At 46.4% G+C, this 19712-nt stretch overlaps 1 protein-coding gene across 8 annotated transcripts in view; it reads right to left on the bottom strand.

The window, feature by feature from the left end:
- SMOC1 (SPARC related modular calcium binding 1) overlaps window positions 1-19712 on the bottom strand; it is a 133093-nt gene that overhangs the window by 66910 nt on the left and 46471 nt on the right. For all 8 annotated transcript variants that reach the window (XM_036238611.1, XM_016131270.2, XM_016131271.2 and 5 more), the window contains exons 2-3: window positions 3986-4151; window positions 2740-2852 (exon numbers count right to left, since the gene is read on the bottom strand). In XM_036238611.1, coding sequence (XP_036094504.1) covers window positions 2740-2852; window positions 3986-4151 — 279 coding nt within the window. The remainder of the gene's footprint in view (window positions 1-2739; window positions 2853-3985; window positions 4152-19712) is intronic.

Below are 19712 nucleotides of genomic sequence, written 5' to 3'. Positions count from 1 at the left end.
GAGACAATTACATCCCACATGAACCCCATGAAAGCCAACTCAGTCATGTGTCCCATACCAGGCAACCTAGTCCTATTCAAGTCCCTTCACTAAACTTCAAGAGTATTTTACTATAATAATTTACAGGGCTAAATTATGTTATTAACACCAAGATATGTGCATATCAATATTCTAAAGAATATTAAAGCAATGTAGTGATCTCTGAGTTTTAGTCTTAAAAAATAAGAAAAGTCCAGCTAAGTGACAGTGGAAGTTGGGGGAGGGAGAAAGTCGTTTTGTCTCATTGCCTTTTGGCAGCCCGTCAATGTGACTGAAGCACATTCAAAGAGGCAGCCTCATTTTGTGAAGTTATTGCAATGTCTTTGATCAAGGGGAAAAGCACATCCATTTCAATCACTGTAATGGGGACAGGCCAGCTGTCTGGCTGCCTGGCTGCCCACCGGGGTGAGCCAGCCTTGAGCCTGAAGACACATGGCAGTGTTTAGTGTGTCAAACCAATGAGAGGGTTCTTGACTGTCTATCCAACCTTTGCTGAACTTCAGGGGCCCTCTCTCTTAGCAATTCTGCCCTGACTAATCTGCAAGATCCTCTCCCCAGCAAACACCACCTGGTCTGGCCTGGCCTCACCAAAACAAAAGCTGGCCAGCAGCTGTCTGTCATGAGGCAGCAAACACTTCAGAACTAGGAGGGCAGGGGTCAAATGTTCTCATAAGCAACACACTCAGGGTTACCCAAGCCTAGAGAAAGGGGTGAATAAAAAGATTTTGGCTCCTCCCTATTACCTTCCCCTAGTCTCAGCCCTAAACTCAGCTAAGAGGTCTGTTTTTTCTCCCCTGTACGTGAATGCTCAGCAGTGTAGTTCCAAATCTGTATACAAAGATCACCTGCGTCCTTTCACTAGAATAAATAATAAAAAATTGATGAGGGAGCTCATCAATTTTCAAACTTTGGGAGGTTTAACAAAAGGTTTTATTTTAAGTGACATCACCCATAAAATCTGGGAAAGACTTGAGCAGCAGACCCAGAGTAGAGATAGGCATAATGATAATGATGATGACAGATATCTACACAGCAGTTAAATGCACCAAGTGTTTTACAGGTGTTAACTCATGTAAACCTCATCACAACCTCATGAAGTAAGCTATAATACTACTCATTACTATTCATAATAATAGTAACATACAATAATATGTGTAATATAAGAACTTTACATATATATATAATGGAGATACTCTCCATGTTTCACGTAAGGATCTTCTGACCCCAAGAAGTTCAGTGACTTGTCTGAAGGGTGGGGACTAGGAGTCACGCTCAGGCAGTCTGGCTCCAGGATCAGTGCGCTAACCACAGCACTGGATCGCCTTCTGCCAGTCCACACCTCAGAGTCTCCTTTAAAGCTGCCAGTTCAGAGAACAGCAGAGTATATGGAAGATGTTGGAGCTAGAGGGAGCTGAGTTTGAATCCCAGTTCTGCCACTCCGCATCCCGCTGCGCGGTTGCATCTTCTGTAAATGGGGATGGGGATGGGGATAATAGCACCTAGCTCACAGGCTTGGGGTGAGGCGTAAATGAGAAAAATGAATAAAAGCACCTCTTGCATGGTCGCAGCCAAGGTCCATTTAACACAGTGGCCCTCAGTCCTGGCTGCACATTTGAATGGGCTGAGAACTTTTAAAATTATGAGGCTCAATAGCTACCTGACTACCCTTCCATATTTTCACCCCAGCAGGTGGTCAGCCTGAAATCAGCCATTCCTTGGGCCCAGCCCCAAAATGAAACCCAAAAGCCATGGGACCAAAGACCAGCCCACAGCCTTTGCCCCATTGATTCAGAATTACAGAGAAGCTCTGAAACCTCAGGCCTCTGCTTCCACCCAGCTCTAAGGCAGTGGGCTTCCCCAGATGCCTCTCTCTTCCACAAACGGCTCATCCCCGACTGCACGCTGACTCGCCCTTGTCCAGTGACCTTCCCCAGTTTCATCCAGAAGGGTATTCATCCAGCCACCTCCTGCCCCCTCTAAGACTATATCTCTACCTCGAGCCCACAAGCTTATGATGGAGCACCCCATTGCCCCCTATGCTGTCTGTGTTTTAGAAATAGTCTGGGCCAACATCAAACTAGTCTGAGCTACTATGACACAAAGCTCTAACCAGAGACTATGCAGAACGAGAGTTGAGGCTACCTGAAAAGAAACATTAAATTTGTGTGCACACATACACATGAGTGCACACAAACATGCATGCACACACACACACATACACACACACATAGACCACACACCACACACTCCAAGAACCACAGTACAGTTTGTATGGTACTCAAAGGGATCACAGCTGCATTCGACGGCTAAGGGTAGGCAGAAGGGGAGCAGAGAGGGGTGGCAATAAACAGTAAAGGGAATACCAGGATTGCCCATGGAAACTGGCAGGGATGAGAAAAAATAATCAGCCTACATTTGACAGAAAAGAAAAACGGAGACGGCCAGCAGGGAGGATGGGGACCAAGCAGTGCCAGTTTCCTGGCTCGGACTTCCATGCGCCTTCTCAGGATCCACTGCCAGCTGGCAAAGGGCGGCGTGGAGCATCCAGGAGGGGGAATGTAGACACCAGAAGGTAGCACAGAGGGTGTCAAAGAGCCCTCAGCTGTTTCCCAGAGAGCCCAGGCGGCCCTCCCACTCTCAGGCACCTTTTCTCGGCCTCAGTCCAGGAAACGGACCTGAGAGACTTAGCCAAGGCCTCACCTGGGTAAAGGAGCCATCCTCGCTGCACTCCGGGACAAATACCGCCTCCTGGGGCTTCTTGGCTTGCTCTAAGGCCTGAGTCCGCTCCAGGCGACACTTGCTCTGGCCAGCGTCTGAAAGAGGAGAGGAGCGAGCATATTTCATACTTCACTTGGATTACACACAGAAGCCATGGACAAAATGGCTGCCCGGTTTTAGGGAAGCTGAGAGATAACCACTTTGCTTGTCGGCGAGCCCACACACAACCGCTGGCTTTTCCAATGACACAAGGGCAGTCGCTAGTGAGTGCCACTTGGCCTCATCTTTCCCTTAAATGCTATTCTTAGAAAAGTGGGGAACTGTATTTAATACCACCTTCTGCTTATTTTTTCTCCCAAGTACCTCCACTCCCTCCAAGGGGGGAAAAATGTTCTACTTCTATTATTTTTCACTGGGTTTATTCAAAAATGTGCAAACCCAAGAAGCCTCAAAGATGTTTTAAAGTTCAAGAAGTCCAAGTACTTTCTTTGGAAAATCAAAGGCTGTAGGGAAGCCTGCGTAGGCACCCACAATTCCTATAATGGATCTAAGCAGTCCAGAGGTCAGAAATTCAAATATCTACAGGGTGTAGGGAAGTCACATAAATTAGAGAAGCGAACTGGGTATGCAAAGAATGACATTCAGCTTGGAGACACCATAAGGAGCTCTGCGAACTATGGCAAAATGGAGAACAGGCCCCCCATGAAAGAGGGTAGCTGCTACTCAGCTCTAGCTGTGTGTTGCCTTTGGGAGGAAACACAGACCTAATATTACCAGAGCTTCCAATTCTTTATGAGAAGTACAAAAATCCAGATTCATGTTGAATCTCCCAATTTTTCAATATTGTCTCAAATGTTTTTAATATTTTTACACATGCAAACAGACCAAACAAAATACATCTGTTGGCCAACAATTTGGAATTCAGGAGCCAGCAATAATGCCTTGCAATTTTAAGCATCTCCATTTACAAAATAAAATAAATAGCACTAGCCACATAGCAGCACATCTCTCCAAGCCTTAGTCTGGTGGCAGTGTTTGAAAGACAGAAAAATACTCATTCCTTCAGGTGGCCCAGTCCTTCTCATATTCTCTAGTAGAAAGGATAGGGGAACAAGACAGCAAACTAAATAAAGGACTCATTCTGAGTTCCCCCATGGGGAGTGCACTGTGCAAGAAGCTGGGGTGCTCGGGTGCCTCTCCTCAGCTGAGCAGAGATGCACACACTCACCTTTGCATCTACCTCGATGTACCACGCCCAGAGTTGGCTCTCTGCACTTGGCTCGCTGGTACTCACACATGGACTCATAGGACCTGCCGTCAGAGGCACAGATGGGTTTGGGTTGAGTCCTGGAGCAGTGGAGGTTGCACTGAGGGTCACGGTCACTTATGAGAAACTAGATTGGAAAAATAAAAAGTGAAAAGTTTAATTTTGCAAGAAAAGAAAGGGTGTTGGGGGGAGCATTTCATAAATTATATAAATATCTACCCATTGCACTATATATCTGAAACTAATATAGGATAAATAAAAGTAAAATAAATAAACGTGGCAAAAACGATTAAAGAAAAGAAAAGAAAAAAGAGAAAAGTAGGGGTGAATCTATGACTTACAATACTGGTTTGCTTAAGCAAGTCCAAAAAAAAACCCCAAAGTTATCAAATCCTAGAAGTAGAAGAGAACGGAACAGTCACAAAGTCTAACCAAGGAAGGTACCTGTGCTAAGTAATTCACATGCAGGATCTCATTAATCCTCCCAACACCCCCATGAAATAGAAACCATCTATTTTGTGAATAAGGAAACTGAAGCCTAGAGAGAGGTAACTTGCCCAATGTTACATAGTCATAAGTGGTGAATTTGAACCAAGATTGGCCAGAAGTCAAATCAAAGCTTTCACCACTGGGACATTCACCCTTCCATCCATGCAGACGGCCATGAACTCTCTATTTTGGTACTTCCCCAAATGAGGAACTCCCTAGCAATTTTTAAATTCTGTCTTTGGTAAGTTTTATTTCTTAGAAAGTAATATTAAGCCCCCAATCTATTACCCTATAATATCTGTTCATTGCTCTCTAGGAGATTACACGTTGAATGAGACAGGAATTTCCTGGTTTTAAAAGTAACAATAATAATCAGCTTGGAAATGCTGAATCAAAAAAGTTTCTTTACTGCTAGACTTCTCAGACTCCTTGGATAGTCTTCTCCATTGTGAATCTTCAGGAGGCACCATGAATTAGATATAGCTACAAGTTATTTGCTACTCTTCCCATTGAGCTGTGGAGTCTAATTTCCTCTAATGGCTTTGGTAACGTGCTTGACCAATCAAATGCTATGGAAATGATGTTTGCGGACGTCTGAACAAGTTCATATAAAGCCTTACAGCGTCCGCCCAGGCTTCTTGCAACACTCGCTCTGGCAGAAACCATCAAAGAAGCATAATAATCTTGAGACCACCATGCTATGAAGAAGACCAAGTTAGCATGTGGCAAAATCATGTGCAGATCGAAATGCCAATCAACCCAGGTACGGAGACATGCGAGTGATGAGACTATCCCCAGCTACCATCTGACTGCAACTAACAGAAATGAAAAGAAGGAACTGTGTGGGAGACCCAAGTGATAACTGCCCAGCTGGGTCCAGTCAACCCACAGAAGTATGAGAGATAATAAATTGTTCTTCTAAGCCATTAAGTTTTGTGGTAGCTCGTTACGCAGAAATGAATAACCAGATCAAGGGGTATATGTGATGCTACATCTCCCAAACTAACTCGACCATGAACCCTTTTACCAGTGAACCCCTCTTAACAACTAAAGAATACAGCTGGAGAACAATAATTGGACAATCCATGTGCTCTGTTGAATAAGCCACGATTAGACAGCATGGGCCTTGCGGGCTGGGTCCTCTCTCATCCGCCCCCATAGAGCAGAGCTCTGGGAACACTGAAGGCTCTTCATCAGTATGGGCTGGAGGAATGGCTATCTCACGATGCATGGCAACGTCGTGGGCACACATCTGGCCATTGGTGACACTACAGTTGACTGAATAATCACACCAAGCTCACGGGGTTTAGGAGAGATGGGAACATCCCCTTTGTTTCGGGTATATCTTCAGGCCCTTTATGTGAAAGATGATGAGATATAAAAAGATGAGAACTTGTTGACCCTTTTCCAGAACAACAGAGGGAGGTCCGGAGGCAGCACCACTTCCTTCAAGGGAGCACTGGAAACGCACACCCCTACGGGACAAACTCCAAGAGAGTCCAAGCCTGTCCATTAGTACACAGACTCTCCCAGCTGTACAGCTAGTCCCTCCCGCCACCCCAGGTGCCGGCTTCTCAGCACAGGGAGGGAGTGGCCGAGGGCTCACACCACCACACAGGCCTTGTCAGGATGGACAGTGCAACTCTGCCCTCTCCTCAGATCCCATGAGCTCCCACGCTCACAGGTCCAACCTGAGACCTGCCCCAAGCCCAGAGGGAAATGTCCTGAGAGGATCTCACAATAGAGCCTAGTGTTCTGGGTAAAAGCGATTCTGTACAGTCACGTCCAGAGGAAGCCCTCCACCTCCTAGGCGGCCACGCAGATGAGGGGTGAGTTAACGGGATGGCTGGACAGGGTAGTGTCATCCACATCTCCGCCCTGCACGGGATCTACAGCCTCAACTCCCTTCAGGTTGCCCTTGCTTAAAAACCTTGATCAGTGTTCCACTGTCCTTGGGGACCTTCACATGGTCTCCTGGCCTGGCAGAATCTGACCCTGGGGACCCCTCTCTGGCCTCGGCACTTACTCCTCTGTCCCCACCTGTCTCGTTGCTGGTCAGGCACACCTCTGGGCCTCTGGACACATTGCCCCTTCTCCCTTCTCTCCCACTCCTACTTCAGACTTCCACTCATGTCATCTCCTCTGGGAGGCTTTCCCTGACTCCCACAGGCGAGGATGGAGATCCCCTATAACAACCTCTCATGCCTCTCTTTTCCTTCACTGCTCTTCACACGGTTTGTGACAATGAATTGATTTGTGCAATTTGATCAACAACAGAAGCCCCAGCTCTGAGCTCCATAAAGACAGGAAAGTGTCTATTCTGTCTGAGAACACACCCCTGGCGTCTGGCGCAATGCTGGGCACTCGATTCTTTGTGCGAAGCAGGCATTCCGCCATGGCATTGCCCACACAGCATTACCTCGGAACCACCTTGTGCGATGGAATGGCCTGGCTCCCCAGGATCCTGCCACCTCAGGGGATCACTGAGCCCCTCTTCAGCACCCCCAGGCTCTGAGCTTTCCCCTCCCTCCCGCATTACATGGTGGGCAGAGGTGGTCCACAGCTCCCTGCCCTAGCTCCACCTCAGAACTTAGGTTATCTCTGAGGCTGAGAGATGGGTCTCTCTCATGGCCACCCAGGCCCATTTGCCACTACAGCCCTTCCAGCCTACAACCAATTACACACCAGGGAAAACTTGGGACCCAAAGGTCCAGCTGAATGAGGCGGGCTTGCAAAGCCTGGGCCAAAGGCTCCTGGACGGACACAGGACACAGGTGGCTGCAAAGAGCAAAGCTGGCCTCCTAAGTCTCTCTTCCTCCCTCAGTGTGCCCCCCTCAGACCCACTCCTAATCTGTCTGCTACATAGAAACACAGCCAGACTTTGCTCTCTAATTCTCCCTGGTGAGCTGCAGTCACCCAGCCAGAGGGTTGGATCCGTGTCCTCACGTACAAGCTTCCAGGCCAAGCAGTGGGCTCAAGGCTGTCCAAGAACAGGTCAAGGCACTGCTGCTGTCACGCCACTCTCTCCTTGTCCATGGAAATCAGAGATACTTATGTGAAGTAACGCCCTGATTTTGAAGATGTATTCATTAGGTTTTTTGCCATGTGAATCAGCAGAAGCCAAGGAACAACATGTCCTTTGTTCTCACGATCACACAAGGACAGAAATATCTGTACATTCTAAGATTGGGGAAAACCAAGGAACTTGTCTTAGGTCACAGACGGACCTAGTAGCCATATCTGAAGTCTGAAAAGTAATAATAAGAGCTGATAATTATATACCATTTATGATATGTTAATAATTTAAACTTCATAATAACCCTATGAGGCAGGGTTATGTGATGATCCTCATTTTACAGATGAGATAACTAAAGCCCAAAGAAGTTAGGCAAATTCTCCCAGATTAAACAGCATGTCCACGTCCATGTCCATGCTGGGACTGACACCCACAGCCTGGCTCCAGAGCTGTGTTTTGAACCACTGAACAACATTGCCTTTCGTTATTACGGAGTCACGCTGCAAAGAGAAACTCTGACCCAATTGCAAAACTGATTCACAAAGTCAAAAACTGTTCGCCAAAAGTCTACTGTGTGCCAGACACCAACTGCTGAAGGTCTAGATAAGACAGCCCTGCCCACTCTAAGCCTACTGCGAGAAGACAACCCATCCCCCCAGAGGGGTCTTGTTCACTTTAAAGAGAAGAGAAGAGAAGAGAAGAGAAGAGAAGAGAAGAGAAGAGAAGAGAAGAGAAGAGAAGAGAAGAGAAGAGAAGAGAAGAGTAGAGAAAGCAAGCGAGAAAGCAAGAAAGAAAAAAAAACAGGGATCAAGAAAGGCAGTTTCTTTTCAAGTTCAAGGAGGCTGCCCTGTTGTCTCCTCCTCAGCTCACGGCAGATAACTGCAGGCGTCACTGTGGCATTGAACTAAAGGCCATAAATTTGGTTTGAAAATGGCTGTCTCTGGGCCAACAAAGACACCACAGTGGCTGTGCCAGAGACCACTCTGACAACCAGGAGAACACTCTGTCTACAAACAGACAGGTTAAAGAGCTGCAGAAGAAGCCCCACCTACCCTGACACACGAAGATCTTTCCGGCTTCAGAAGAGCTTCCAAAAGGTTCTGGCTAGAAATTACTGGTCCCTGAAGCCAAGTAAAAACGTTTCAAGACAGCACAGGGCCATTGCTAAAGACCGTCTTCAATCATCATCCGTGATGTCTCTTTTCCATCTGTTTTAGAAACTGTGTGTGTTTATGACTGGTTCCCCCCGCCCCCAAGGCAACAAGTTCTATAAAATGGAGTTTTGACAGGACGACTATGCCCTAATAGGATCACCCAAACGGCCAGGGTCCCAAGGGGATTACTCCGGGTCCACCAGCACCACACACTGCGTGTTCAGCTACCCATTCATCTACTTTTATACTCAACAAGTGGGCACAATGATGAGCCCGGCACCGCAGGAGGCATGGGAAACAGAACAGGACCAACACAGCCCTGCCTCCAATGAACTTGCACTCTAGGGTCAAGACTACAGGGAAGCTGACACTGGCCATCCAGCAAAGTCACAGGATACTGCAGGACCCAAAGAGGATATAGTCCTAGGGACTCTGCAGTGCTACAAAGCCACACGGTCCAACGGAACTTGCTGCAGTGATTGACGTGAACTACATCTGCGCTGTCCGACGTGGTAGCCACAAACCACATGTGGCTATTAAATACTAAAGGGGAGCTAATGCAACTGAGGAACTAAATTTTTAGTTGTATTTAATTTTTGTTGACTTAAATTTGCATATTTAAATGTGGCCGGTGGCTACCATTTTCAAGAGCACAGTTAAAGAGAGGAAGGGAGAGAAAGAGGCTCATCCTCAGATGGATTAGACCAAGGAGGAAAAAGAAGCAGGTCCTGAGGATGGTTTTCACGTTTTGAAACTAGACATGAAATCAGTTCATTATTTATGGGTCAACAGCAGGACACCCCCGGAGTTCATCACAGTCTACCTGTAGTCACAAAGGTAGATTTTTCCTCTTTTCTGCAGGAGACAGGAGGTGTGGGCTGGAAGCCCCCAGCATCAGCCTATGGCCAGGGTTAGTTCCCTTAGCAGACAGACAAAACTCGGACCCTGAGTCACTCTACTGGAACCTGCACCCCGGAGCCACAGAAGTCTGATGTGGGCTCAAGAGCAACCACCACTGGTGGAAATTTTTGGTGTTGGTCAGGGGAAAGCTATCTCCCCAGAGACACAAATGCCGAACCACTTCCCTCTGGGGGAAAATACTACTTTCATAAAAATCCTCACATATATTCCCTTGCTTCTTTCCAACCAAAAGACAACAAAAACAAAATAATTATGTTAAATATGTTTGCGTAATACAGAAACCAAGCAAAGGGGGCAAGAACAATTGTGCATTTGCAGTCTACTCCCACCCTCTCTCCTGAGGCAGCGAATGATTCCAAAGCAAACACAGGACGTTTTGTGGTCTGCTCACATGTGTAAAGTAGGACAAGCACTTGAAATACATAGAAACAATTTATCCTTCCCACTGGAATAGTAAGCTTCCAATGGGGGCTGTCTTCACCACAGAAGAGATGCGGGTAGAGGAAATCAATATTACACCAGCAATCCCTTCTGACTGAGACGCACGCACGCTGACCCTGGCCCCGCAGTCTCCAGCAGAGTCGAATGCAAACCCCAACACAGCTTTTGCTCAGAGAGACCACTCCATACCACAAGCTATGTGAGGTTTGACTGACTGCCAAGTTTCCATGACAATATGGGGAACAACAGAGGCAGCCTAAGGTTCCATCTGGGAGATGTCTGGTTCTTTACAGTACGGAGTTGGTTTCACTGTCTTAACTTCCACCTGCACCATGCTGATCTAACCAGTGTCTGAAACTCTACGCGAGCATTTTTCTGGCAACGTGTATTATCCCTGCATGTTCCCCAGGTGTAGAAGCCAGGAGGAGGAACCATACCAAACAACCGGAGCGGTGGCCTACCCACTGGGTTTAGAAGAACGATGTCCACAATTTGGAGCAGCCAGTGGCCTTCCCCTTCATGAAAACAGACTTAAAAATCACAGTCCAAACCTAACTGATTTGAGGGTTTTGTTAATAAATTCATGTGTAACACAGCTTTTGACGACCACTTTGAACACGTTTGGCTTCACTTATCTATTGCTGCAAAATAAACCAGCCCCAAACTTAGTGGGTTCAAACAATTACTTATCATTCCTCTCAATTCTACGTGTCGGGCTGGGCTCAGCTGGGAGCTTCTTCAGCTCCATGTGGTATCGGCTGAGGTAACGCTCTTGGTTGCATTCGGTCGGGAGATGGCTGGGGCTGAAACACCCACGATGACTTCACTCTCTGGTGTCTCAGCTGGAGTGGCTGAAACAGCTGGGGAGCCTAACTGGGCCTCTCGCTCCAGCTGGCTTTCCTCTCTAAGCCACGATGACTTCATTCAGTCCTTTATCTGTTGCCTCGACGCTTGACTCTTTACCCTCGACATTTCTTCCCCATTCCAGTCCAAATTCCATACTGCCACTGAGGTTATCATCCTAAAAAGCAAATGCTTTCATGTTTTAAACACCACCATTAGCTTCCTTGAACTTCCAGCTGCATTGTGCTCATATTTCTATCAAAACCCTTAATACACTGCATTATCATTTATGTGTTTACATATCAAGAAAAGACTGTCTTATTCCTCTTTATACACACAGGGCCTAACAGTATCTGATCTAAAACAGTTGTTCAATACCTTTTTGAAAAATGAATGGGTGAATATCAAACCTTACCTAAAATATATCCTAGATGAAAGCTCCTTTTTCTATCACTTACTGTGAAAAGAGATATTCTTTGTCCAGACACTACAAAAAGCTTAAAGCTCTCAAACGCGTAGCTTAATGGAAGCAGTTTCTTCCTTATTTTTTCTTTTTCAGAAACATCTATTAGATAAGGAAAGCTATAAACAGTATTTTCCCCTTGAATTAAAGGCACAGAGGGGGAAAAAAATCGCCAAGTCGTTGAAGAGAATGTACCAGAGTGGCTGAGACAGCACCTATATTCCAGGGCAGATATCATCACTAAGTCACCATGGAATTCATTCCCAACGAGGCTAGCCTTCGCCTGAGAATCTCCTTACACAGCCCTCCAGGGAGCCTTTCCACCACCCTACAGATAAGTCATGTCACCCATAAGTTAGGCAGTAATCCGAGATGCCCAGGGTTCCTGGTCCTGAAATCAGGATAATTTAAGAGCCAATGTGATTAGCACTCTGTTTTTTCTGACAGCTACCATATGCACCTGAGTAAGAACAACAGCCAGATGATAAAATTCATTCATTTATAAGTCAAATTCTTCACACCTTGAATTCATTTTTGCCATGGAATTATGGTTGTAAACCTTAACGGTGAGTTTCCCCGGCCTGCCCACAAATGCCTGTTCGGAAGGAACGGGACAGGGCAAATATGTGTGCTGCTGAGTAGGGAGCAGGCACAGTAAAAGCCCCCGGTGCCCAGGCCCCCAGCTAGGTCGCTGGAAGTCCTTAGCCCCATCGCCCTGTCCATCCTTCCTCCAAACCTGGCACGTGCTGGCCCTTCTCCCTAGGTTGTGCTTCCACCTCACAAGCTCCTACTTATCCACCTAATCTCAGAACAAATGCAGCTTCCTTGGGGCACTGACTTCCCAAGTGGATCAGGACCCCTGTAATGAGCCTCCATCTACCCTCTACTTTCCGCAGTAGCCTGTGTCACACTTGTAATTAAATGACCAACTGTTTAATTACGTTTCTCTCCCATTCTCCCCACTAAGCTGTAAGCTCCCTGCCAGCAGGAACCCAGATCTGCTGGGCGCCACACTGCTGAATCTCCAGTGCCCAGCAAGGGCCTTGCCCTATATGGGTGCTCAACAAATATCGATTGATTGAACAAATGAGGAGAAAACAGAAGCTCGGCCAGGTTGAGCTAGTAAGTGGTAGAGCATGCCTTTAAGTCTGACTCTCACGGCCCAGATTCTTTCTACAACACCACATTGCCTCCTTCAATGCAGGATATCCAGGGCTGAGCCCCAGAGGCGGGCCATGGGGCAGAGGGGGCTCTGTTGGTAGCTCTGGTGGACAGGAGAGAAGGGCTCTGCAAGAACGACAGCTTTCCTAGAGAGGGATCCTTTGCCCATCATGTTTGTAAATCAAAGTCCAGCTCAAGTTTTTAGAAATCAGGTACTAAAATACATTTCTGGGAGGTAAATCTGCTAGTGAAAGCGGGTAAAGCCACTCCTGGAGCTAGTGCCTGGAACAAAGGGTAGAGAACCGCATTCCAGATGTCAGGCTGCAGTCCAGCCTCTTACTCGCCAACCTGGGACTGTCCAGCTTTTGTTACTTGCCTCCCCATCTGCAAAACTAGACTGTGGCCTTTTTTCCTGGGGCCCACATCTTTGAGAATGAAGAGCAGTTTCCCATTAAAGCATCACTCACCCACCCACTATCTAATCCATCATCTGCCCTGAGAACCCACATCCCTGTTCCTGCCAGCTTGCGCTCACCCTTCCCTGACCCCACATCACCACATTTACACAGGTGCAAAGGGGGGCCATGAGGAGGGCCACTTCAGAGTGGGGCTTGTGAAGATGGAGGAGGGCAGATAAGGGAGGTCAAAGGGAAGGGGTGGTCCGTACTACGAGGCTCTGCTCTTCTTCTACACACCTCCACTGCCGGGCCTGACAACAGCGTGCCCCGATTAAAGGGCTTTTCACGCTGCTGAGGAAAAGCAGACATCTCCCTCCAGCTGTTCAGCAGCTGGAACCACTTCTGTTGTTTTAGCCAGGAGAAGCCTGACCTTCATCACCCCACTCCTGCCCCCTCCCCAAGGGAGGAATTTAGTGGTCACCCCATCCCATCCACCCAGCTTCCCTCCTCCACTGTGCCCCCACACACACAGCAATGGGGATGATTGGTCAGGACCCAGGGGAGAAGGCTGTCTTATACCAGAGGAGGGAGAAGGGGAAGGGAGGGTCAGAGGGTTTGACAAAGCAGCGGGGACTCTGAACTGCAAAGGTAAATCTTCCAACTCACACAGACCCCACCCACACTCCAAATTCATGCCCCATCCCAGTCTACTAGAAAGGCAGGTGCATAGAAAGTATAGGTTAGGGCCCAGGTCATCCAATTTCCAAAATATGAAGCATTATTCTAAGTAAAAGAAGACAGACTCAAAAAACTATGCACTGTATGATTCCATTGGTATGTGACATTCTGCAAAAGGCAAAACTATAAGAACAGAAATCAGATTAGTGATTGAAGGAAATGGAGGTATGGAGAGAATCATGAGAGAATGGGAGCGGTGGAAATATTCTCTATCTTGATTACAGTGGTGGTTGTACAACTATGTAAGTTTGTTAAAATTCATAAAAGTATACACCTAAAAAGGGTGAATGGTATTGCATGTAAATCATATGTCAATAAACAAAAAGGAGAACAGCATAAAACTAACAAAAAATAATTCCGGAGAATGTTTGTTTTGAAGGGCACATTAGACTCTTCCCATAGACCTTCAAAGAGGTTTCTGGAGAGTTTTCCGCCCACCCCCTTCAATTACCAGGCATCGTGCTAGGTGCACTGGGGGTTATGAAAATAAACAACAAAGGCTCTGCCCCCCGAAGCTGAGCTCCTCGCAAAGACTGACATGTGCAGAGCTAACGCCATAGGGACTACATTTTCAACACCAGCAACCAGGAAGCACAGCCTAAGTCACAAACAGAAAAAAAAGGTAGAATATTTGAAAATGGAATGCCAGAAAGTTCAGGATGTGAAGTGGCTAACTCTTTTTTAAAAGAGGGAGAGGAGAGAAGAAGAGAGAAGAGAGAGGAGAGGAGAGGAGAGAAAAAAGAGGCATCCATTCAGCAAAAAACTACTGAGCACCTATGATGCCCCAGGGCTAAGCTGAGGGCTGGGGACAAAGCAGATGACCCCATGTTCTGTGGGGTCAGAGTGAGAGGTTAATTCAGACTAAATAGATCTCGGAGATTTCTCACTGAGGGGGCCACAAGCTGGATTGTAAAGGATTTCTACAAGCAGGAAGGGACATCTGAAGGGCATCCTAAGCAAGGGCAGCAGGTACACAGAAGTAAAGAAGCAAATTTATTTCAAAACACAGTTTAGAAGTGACCATTTTTGGGAGAAATAAGGCTCTAGGGCGAGGCTGGAGGTAAGATCAAGGAAGATCTTGAACATTCCCAGATATATATATATATCTATATCGATATATATATAGATATATGTCTATATAAATATATATCTATATATAGATATATAGATATAGATATAGATGAGATATATATATAACTTCTATATATATAGATATAGATGAGCTATATATATCTTATATATATAGATATAGATGATATATATATATATATAGATATAGATAGATAGATAGATAGATAGATAGATACAAAAAACTGGAAGCCAGTGGAGAAAGTAAAAGACAAGATCAGACCTGAGCAGTAGAAGTCTCTGGCAGGCCTATGAAAGACAATAGAGGGACCAACTGTGAGGTTATTACAGCTGAATAGAGCAGCAGGAGGAATGGAGAAGAAGGGGACACTTGTGCCAAGGAAGTGGCTGGGTGAGGCAACTGGATAAGATAAAATCACCAAGAATTAAATAGCTGTCTACAGGGAGCAGGGGTGCTGCACATGGGAGATGGTCTGTGAACTCATCACAATCCTGCAGGATTTCCACAAGGCTGGAAAGGGAAAGGTGGGAGGCCACAAGCATGCATGTTGGCAGAGAAGAAGAAATGGAGGACAAGTGGAGATAAAATATTTCTTTGAGTAAGTGCAGCCCTGCAGCTTAAAAACCATTTAGATTTCAGCCCTGTCATCATCACCGGGGCATCAAGCCGTTCGATCAGAGGCGGAAAGCATTTATTTTTGTTTCCTGCTCACACTCCCTGTCACTACTTCCCTAAGCGATGGAACTCACAAAGCGAGGGTGTGGAGAAAGTCACTTGCCCATTCCCCCCATCCCTCAAACTCTGCCACCAGCATAAGTAAAACTTCTCACTCCAAATCAAATAAACAGAGTGCTCTCCAGGACCCAGATTTTTTCAATTCTCTCAGCCCACTAGCACTGGAGGAAAAAAATAATAAAGGTTAAGTTGATAGTATCAACAAGGAGCAGCGAAGTGGTCTTGTATTTGGGGTACATTCAAGATATTATGGATGACAAGAGAAACTCAGATGGTGTGCAAAGCAAGAGGACAGGGAAGGTGTTCTTAAGTACCATTTGGATGTAAGTGCCCAGCCCTTCATCCCAAGGACACACATGTCTGGAGTTAAAGGTCTGCTAAATTAGCACTATCTCTCCACCTGGCAGGAACAATTTATTCCACCAAGGCTAGTGGCGCCTTCCAAGGTTATCCCAAACTCTCTCACCAGCTCTGCCCAGTGACGTGCTTCAAATTTTCACAAGTTATTACTAAGAACGAAAGTATCTAACATGTCACTAAGCATCCTGGCTAGTGGCAATGCGGCCAGACACTGTGACTGCACACCCTGGCCCTGACCCACCGTACTCTGCCCCAGCGTCACTAGTAGCATTTTATGCCCAGTGATGTGACATGCGTTTTATAACTGGGGAAACAGTGAGGAGATTGTTCAGGACTGGGACTAATGACTGGGGTTGAGGGCAAGATCCAGGTTGTTCTTGATCGAGCTAGGAGCTAGGTGGTGACAAAGAAAGCCCCTCTGGCTGGCAGGACAAGGTCTCAAAATGAAATTGTTTTCACAGGAGACCTGGTGAGATTGTGGAAAGTGCAGAATCTGAAAAGGGTGTTCAAGAGAGTCAAGACCACCAGGAGAGATTCTAGGCACACACAGAGCTATTTCAGGGCCTAGGTGACAAAGAGACACAGGAATGAGGTGGGTCCTTTTCCCCACCTCTGCGTGGAGCACAGTCCTGCTCTAGCAGCTGAATCAACAGCTTTGGCAGCAGCTGGAGATAGTCCCATTGGCACAGGCTCGGGTGTTCTCTTGATGGGCACTGTCAGCAGTGAGGTCCCTTTGGACAAAGGGGAAAATTACAACTAGTTTGTGGAAATATTTAAAGTAGAGACTAAGGAAGATTGCCATTCGAGCAGATGAGGTATTGTAATTTGGGAGTAAAGGTAAATGTGGGACCATTTTGTAATCACAGACAGAAGAGGCTTAGAAAAACCACCTATAAGAATAGATGCTAATGGAGGTGCAGTTCCACATAGTAGGCTGTGGGAGTCTTAAACCTTGAACTGAAGAAGAATTTGCAAAGGCCAATTGAGGATCCAGAGATTGATTTTCCAAAATGGAGACACTGGACATGGTTACCAGGCTGGCCAATAAAATGTCTCAGTAGTTCATAATATGGCTAAAAGGAAGCTAATAACACTTGGCCCCGAGTAGCATGGAGAGTCTGAGGAGGGTAAGAGTTGGATAATCCTCCAATTTAGAAGGGACCGGTCAGCTGAATCTGTTCATGAGCAAAGGCATGTGTATGTTCATTTTATGGACACTTGCACATGTGTGTGTACACACACTCACACACTTGGAACAGCCCTTAGGAAGTATTTTTAGGGGGCGCAATCACTAGCCCTTGTTTAAGATACTAGGGCCACGAACACTGAAGGCGAAAGCTGCCAAGTTACTCGCAAAAGTACCAGCACTGGGAGTCTTCGTTTTCTTCTCCTACTGGATTTGCTCTGCCCTTGCAGATATAAGTCCTTCCACACCACAGTACACATGTTCCCCCCAAAAAGGTGAACAGAGATCCTATTTAGTGAACCAAAGAAAGTCATGATCAGATGCTCCTAGTCCCTTCTACAATATGCCAGCTGTGCCAGATAAGTCCCCACCCCCCAGCATGCTTCCTGCCGCCACCCCTCACACCAACAGCCCCACAGCATCCTGGGTGCTCCAAAGTCCCCTCAGGATTGGACCACCTCACCCAAAAGATAGACTCGTCGTGATCGAGTCTCCTTCCTCATTCCGCTAGAGGGCCACCTTTAGTCCTCACGAGTCCACCCCTTGGGATTCTTAGTGCCACTGCTATAACTTTTCTGACCTCAGAAAATATTTGTCCACCCACATATTTTGCAGTGAGTCCTCCAGCCTTTACAAGTTACTGCTCCTCTTAACACAAAGGGGCCTAAAACAGACTTACCATAGCCCACCTGAGAAAAAAGACTTCTATACAAAGTTTAAACACAGCAGGAAGAAGAGGCAGGAGTAATTCACCCTCCCAGGCGCTGGGAATTAACTCATGGCTCCATAATAACTATATGGAGAAACTGATATATTTTTAATGTCATGAGATTATCACAAAGGAAGATGTCATGTTAATGCCCATTTCATGTGGGCAAGATACTATGGCACACACGTGGGCTCATCATCCTATCCGCTTACACAGTGGAGCAGTTTATATTGACAAGGGAGATAACAGAGGAAGAAACACTTTATCTGTGGCACTTGAGGAAATCCACTCCCTTGCAGCACTAAGCCCTGGGGATAAAGCTGAGAAAGTACAGACTAAAACAAACAGAAGAGGAAATCCCAGTCTTGCTATGTCATCAAATTATGTGGGGCTGTGTGGGCTCAAACTCTTTGTTTCTTTTCATTGCAATTTCCACTGTCATCTTGAGATCCTGCTGTACCAGTCGTGGGCTGGTACACAGCCCACACACGCACACATTCACACCCATGAGCGTGCTTGCGTGTGCACGCGCTCACACATACCCCACATACTCCTTGAAAGTCACTTACGGATAAAAGAGAAGAAGAAACAGTTTGGCCCATGTGGGTCTGCCATGTGCCACACCAACCCCGATGCTGTCAGACCATCTTGGGCTGAAAATCCCCACTGTGTTGCTCAGACAAGGATTAATGACTGCTGTCCTGAGCTCGGGCTCACATCTTACTTCACACAAGTGTGAGGCTGTTCTAGGCAGGAGAGAAACCCTGCTGACCCAAACTGGGCCAAGGAAAAGTAAATAGAATCATGTCAAATTCTACAGGCAGGAATGGAAGATTAGTGGAAGACCAAAGCAAGCCCACTCCTGAGAGAGAAAGAATGGTTCTTCCATTTTCTAACCCTTTTAGTTCCTGGGCACAGAAAACGTCTTCCTCTGTTTGACTTTTGAGGCTCTTCTTCTTCCAGTCCAGACAGTTATGACTCCTAAGTCCAGATTGTCCTGAAACACTGACTGAGAAGACACTTGCCTTTGCAGCAGCTCCCATCTGGTCAGCAAACGAAACAGCAGGAGGTGAGCAGAACCTACTCAGGAGAGCTCTCGGGGCACACCCAGCAAGCCTGCCTGCTCCCAAGGAATGGGCTTCTCTGGCTGTCTGACTTGAGCTACAGTGTCTGCAAAGACTCAACACTAAAGACTTATTCCAGGCTCCAAAGGGGTTCTCAAGACTTTTTATTGGCCAGTGAAATGCTCATAATATAAAGTTAAATAAAACCGAAGCAGAATATCAAACATATATGTGTGTATATATGTGTTTATATGTGGGGTATATATATATGTGTGTATCATAGATGATAGATGATGGATTATAGATGATAGATATAGATACATACACATACACACATGCATGCATACACATAATACATATATGTACACATATACATAAGTCTAATCTCCCACTCCAGCAAGAGAGAACAAAAAGCAGAAGGAAATACACCAAAATGTTAACAGTAACTATCTCTAAATGGTAGGAACACAGATGGATTGGTTTGTTTGTTTTTTCCTTTGCCTTTTTCTTTATTTTCCAGTATCCTACCATATGCATGTTTTAAGGAGATTGAGAGCGAAGTGCATACAAAACTCCAAGCAGACTGACCTAGACCTGCCTCTTAAGTAACATCACCTCCAAAGCTCCATCCCAAACTCTGGTGTCACCTCAAGGGCATCAAAGCCCGTGAGCCAGTGGCCCAGACAAGGCCAGTGACTGGAAGAAGCTTGAAATGGGAGGGGAGGGGTGCCTTCCTCTTGGCTTCTCTATCTCCCGGGGTCTGATTAGGTTTCCTGTTCTTCCACATCAAACACACAGCTCTCATAAAGTAGGCACAGATCAACTCGGAATCTTTCCATGTGGTGCCGTGCTGGGCCCACATGACCCCTCTGCAGCCTCTATCCAGCAACAGCCTTGTCGCCATGTGGTCTCCCTCTTCA

Source organism: Rousettus aegyptiacus, unplaced genomic scaffold, assembly GCF_014176215.1.
Source record: "Rousettus aegyptiacus isolate mRouAeg1 unplaced genomic scaffold, mRouAeg1.p scaffold_m13_p_3, whole genome shotgun sequence".
NCBI classification, from domain to species: Eukaryota; Metazoa; Chordata; class Mammalia; order Chiroptera; family Pteropodidae; genus Rousettus; species Rousettus aegyptiacus.
The sequence above is the reverse complement of the archived record's forward strand: the minus strand, read 5'-3'. Positions and strand labels throughout refer to the sequence as shown.